At 36.6% G+C, this 5,233-nt stretch overlaps 1 protein-coding gene across 1 annotated transcript in view; it reads left to right on the forward strand.

Moving 5' to 3' along the window:
• The window catches only part of LOC101849917 (GDP-fucose transporter 1), a gene marked incomplete in the record, with an annotated part of 11,845 nt that overhangs the window by 677 nt on the left and 5,935 nt on the right, over positions 1–5,233 (forward strand). The window contains 3 exon segments of the mRNA XM_013081117.2: positions 976–1,036; positions 2,753–2,893; positions 3,209–3,325. Of these exon segments, the coding sequence (XP_012936571.1) occupies positions 976–1,036; positions 2,753–2,893; positions 3,209–3,325 (319 nt within the window).

A 5,233-nucleotide genomic window follows, 5' to 3' on the forward strand; every position in this document is an offset into this window, starting at 1 on the left:
GGGGGGGTGTTTACAGATTGTTAAGCCCATGCTTATAATAGAGTTAGATATCTAGATCTAGATCTCTAGATCTAGTTTCACATTCTGATGAAGTGTCAAAATTAAAACACATCTTTACTTGAAAAGAATGGGTTCATGGAGGGCTTCCAATCATCTGCAAGAATCTACAAAAAGATGCCTAAAATACACACTGCATTGATTGTATAGAGGCCTAAAAGTAAAAGGTTACAAAAGATCTTCTCTGTGCAGCAGATGTAAGTTCACGTCTCAATGCTTACTAGATCTAGAATCTATGTTAGACTTCTGCATAGCATTTTGGCACTAATACTGACCACTCCAGACATTTTATTCTGTTCTTGAGTGGTGCAAATTCTCATCCTTTTGAACTACTCTAGGTGTTAGCAGTCTGTTCTTGGGAATGGAAAAAAAAAGTCTGCCCTATCATGTTCAGTAGTTTTAATTATAGGATACCACAGGGCTCTGTATTAGGACCATTTGTACACAACACCACTTAGTTCCATCAGAAAAAAATCAGAATAGTTCTAAATCACTTTTGTATAGACGGCACCCAGCATGTCCTCAGAGCCAGAGAACATGCATGCATCTAATAGCTAGCTCAAAGATGACAAATGTAGACAAAGACCTAGATGGCATCCCAACAAAATGAGGTTAAACAAAGATTATTATATATATATATATAAGACTGAACAAATAATTTTATACATCTTTGGGTCTTTGGTGACACAATTTGATGTGACTAATCATGTCATGATCTTGTTGTGGGAAATGAGAGATTGATTTTTAAAGCAAAGGCCAAAAATTATGGCCACTTTTTGGGCAACTTTTGCCGCTTTTTGTGGCAACTTTTGGACAAAAAAATGGCAACAAACGCAGAAGCTAGATATATAGTAGATATATAGTCATATCATTCATAAACATTAGGTTTTATTTGCTGGTTTGTTTTGTACATTTCAGGACCATCTCCATTTCCATGGTGTTTGTGAACAAATATCTGCTGAGCAGTGAAAGTGTCAAGGTGAGTTGTACCTTTTTTTTATTACTGGCTGGGCCCCTTTTCGATGAAAGGGAATGAAGGGTACATTTACATCAATGGAAAGTCTTTGGCCTACTATATTTGCACTCTACTGGAATGGAGTAATAAATCCTGCGAGATGAAAAAAACTATAATCTAAACTATCTATATAGTAATGTATAGATTGATTCTCTATTCCGCTTTTGTGGTTGAACACTCCAGAATTTCAAAGGTGGGGAAAAAGTACGCACGGCTAGTGAATGGAAACCTCACTTGTTTACAATGGCGTCTTCTTAGAAGATGGACTTTCTCAAGATTAGATCTAAACGAAACTAATGAAAAACTGAAATTTAAACTACGGTGACTTCAGGCTTTTCAATAGAAATGTGCACCATTTTAATGATTCTGAACCACCATAAATTTTGTCAAATTCGAAAGTTAAGTGGTTCTGAAGTTTTAGGCAGCCAAAGTGACGAACTTTCACAAATATTATATCATGTAGAGATAATGACTGCCTTTGTTTACAATTCTTGGTTTTTGTGAAACGAATAAAGAACTAAAGAATTGCTTTTCAAATACAGTTGAAAATTTATTTGTATGAAAACAAAGCCATTTACTTCAATATTGTGTACGATACAAGGCTAGATGTTTTTTTTCTTTAAAAAAAAGATAGGAGTTATTGTGTGTTTACCAAGTTCCCTTTCAACGCGGTGTGATCTAAGAGAGAAAGGACTTCAATTTTATTTCCAAACTAATTGCCTACCTCTGTTAGAGCTAAGCTAAGAGGATGTGGAGAGCATCTTGTTTAAATTCGTCTGTAATAATAATAATGGATTGCATTTATCTCCCCTTCTTCTTTTTTATGTTTGTTACTCTCTTGTAACACTGCTAATCTTCTGGTGCTGATATGACCTTATATATATATATATAAATGCAGTTGTGAGTGCCGTAAAACCTCTACTAAAACAAAAAAGACTTTTGTGACCAATTTGTGTTGCAAGTGCCGTAAAACTCTTATGGTACAAAAAAGACCACAACTGTCTGTTTGAAAACCCTGCGGGGTCCACATCTGGCTAAACAAAACATTGGTTTTGAGATACCAAGCAGGCCAAGATAAAGATTGTTTTGAGCTGTTGGGTAAGCTGTTTCTCTTTCCCGTCCATGTCTTCAGTGGTATAGTTCTTCTCATTCATCGTGTTTTAGTTGTAACATTTTTTGTATGTTTTTGTCATGTCTTAGCCTTATCTCTGTTTCTCCTTAGGGAATTTGTCAACACACAAACCCAAACCTAGACCCCCACCCTTAGATAAGCTATTTTTAGTTTTAGTTTTAGTTTTAGTAAGGTTTTACGGCGCTCGCAACTGCACAAGGTAAGCTATTTTTAGGATCATAGATCATTGATAACAATGATATTAATTGTTATAGTGGAGATAATTTCTTTAGTGTTTCCTCTTGTACAGTATAGCTCTAGGGGATTTACAATAGCTTGATGTTAACACAAAATTCATGTACTTAAACATACATGCATACATAAGCGTTGTCTTAAGATTAACACTAGCGCATAAGCTGACATTAATACTACCACAGTCCAAATAAATAATAATATTATAATATGATGTAAATAGTAAGTACGAAATTAAGTAGCACGAAGAAATATGCTGGCTCATCATATCAGCAATGTTTGATAATTTATTTTTGCTTTCTTTTCTTCCTCTCCAGTTGAATGCGCCAATGTTCATCACCTGGTTTCAGTGTGTGGTCACTGTTCTGCTTTGCTTCCTGCTCAGTATCGGGGGACAGCTGTTCCCACAGTTTGTTTCGTTTCCTGCTGTGAAGCTGGAAGGCAAGCTGATCAGAGCTGTGAGTCGATCCTACTTTTTGTTTGCCCCTTTTTTCCCTCCCTTTCTTGTCTTAAAGTATGAATTAGGCCTACATCTACTTTCCATTGTGGGCTTATGAATTAGAAATGTTGAGACCATGAAAGAAGCCTACAAGCTGCAGTCTTCCACCCCCCCCCCTCCCCCCTCCCCCCTCCCCCACAAAAAACAACAACGAAAAAAAAGCACAACATTTTTTTTCCAGGAAAATGATATTCATGATTTGTATAAAATGTATGCTGTATTGAAGAACAAACTATTTTGATCATGTATGATAATGTTGCGTTGTTGTCCCCAGACCCTGCCCTTGTCCATCGTGTTTGTGTCGATGATCACGTTCAACAACTTGTGCCTGAAGTACATCGGTGTCGCCTTCTACTTCGTCGGTCGCTCGCTCACCACCGTGTTCAATGTGGTAAGTTCCTACTTGTGTCTGTTTCTCTATCTCAAATTTTGTGCCCATGTTTTCCGCTAACCACGATAGTAATAATAATAAATGACATTTGTATAGCGCTCAACCCCGATTAAAGTACACAGGCTCTGAGCGCTTTACAATACCGTACAACGTACAACAGTAACATAAAACGTTGTGTTCTAACTGAAAGAAAATTACTCCAAATATTCATCTTGTTAATTTAAAAACAGAAAGGCAATGGTTATAAATGAGAAAATTCTCAGCATAACATTTCCAGTAATTTTTTTCCATTGTCAGGAAAAGAATAGGGAAAAAGGATTTTGATAAATTTTAAGCATGAAATATTAATTTACCCTATTTTCTGCAGTTGTTGCGAGCGCCGTAAAACCTTATACTACTACTACTATTTTCTGCAGTTTCCCTTATTTTTTCATAGTATAATAATGCCTTGTATTTGTTTTTGATCCTACCCTGGTCTTTCTCGTTGAGCTTGGGTGGTTGGTTGGCGCACTGGTGTGGTTTGCCCGTTCTATCCTTGCAAACATCTATTGTCCCTATTTTTCGCCCTCTTTTCTTTGCATTCCACTCCCTAGTAGTACCATGGGAGGTTGGTGGGTGCTCAGGTGTGGTTTGCTCCTTCTTTCCTATCCACCATCTATGGCCCTTATCAATCTCTCCTCTTGCTTATCTTAGTATGCCGCTCTCTGGTAATACCTCTTATCTTTGGCACTTACATGATGACCTACTTGTGTGGTAAATGACGTACAGCTTTTACTCATCTGTCCTCGTCGTTTTATGCAAGAAAAATTCTGAAATTATGCAAACTGAGCCCAAAAATGTGAAATTATGCGATTCTGTTAATTTTAACAAAGGATGATAAAGGAAAATAATCAGAAATTATGCAAAAAAATGATAAAATTTTGCTAAATTATGCGTGGCACATAAAACCACGAATTGTAAATGGGCTGATTTTTCAATGTCATGCTCATACTGTGCCGGAACAACATAGGGGGAACTGCTACTTTTACTTTCCTCTCGTAATTTTATCCTCTACTTCCTTTGTATGTTTGTCACTCTCTTGTGAACTGCTATTTCCGGAGTGCCTTGATAGTGGAAGCAGACTTTGTGCTGTAGAGGCTAGAGAGGTAAGCGGAGTAAGTCTGATTCCCTGTTTGGACTTCTCTGTTGACATCCACCCCTTGGTTCTCATATGACTGTATGCAGCTGCGAGCTCCGTAAAACCTTCCTAAGTGGGTGGTTGGTGGGTGCTCTGGTGTGGTTTGCTCTTTCTTTCCTATGAAACACCTATCATCCTTATTTCTCCTCCTTTTTTTTTGTGTACGTTACTCTCTTGTTACGAGTAATCTATTCTTCCGCACTTATATGACCTTATTGTGTTGCAAGTGCCGTAAAACTCTTACTAAAACTAAGTGTCTAGGGACCAGTATCATCATTACCGTGTAGACTAACGGGAAACAAAAGCTCAGCACCTCAACATCTGATTTATAAAGTTGGAAAATTCAAAACGCATAGAGCATGCTGTAAAGTGTGGATATGGGCTATATTTATATGCAATCATTATTATTATGATTATTGTTATAATTTATTATTATTTTTATTATTATTATTATTATTATTATTTATTTGTACATTGCCAACTTACTTTTCCTTTGCTTGTCAGTATTTTTTTTTGCCTGCAGCTTTGTGCTTGAGGTGCTTGGAATTTGCTGAAAACTTTTGCCATTTGTTTGCTTGTTTTATGTTTTATTTTCCATTTCTGTTGTTATTGTTACTTTTGTTATTATTATTATCATCATCACCATCATCATCATCATCGTCATCACCATCATCATCGTCATCATCATCATCATCATCATCATCATCATCATCATCATCATCATCATCATC

This window comes from Aplysia californica, unplaced genomic scaffold, assembly GCF_000002075.1.
Source record: "Aplysia californica isolate F4 #8 unplaced genomic scaffold, AplCal3.0 scaffold00116, whole genome shotgun sequence".
Classification (NCBI taxonomy): Eukaryota; Metazoa; Mollusca; class Gastropoda; order Aplysiida; family Aplysiidae; genus Aplysia; species Aplysia californica.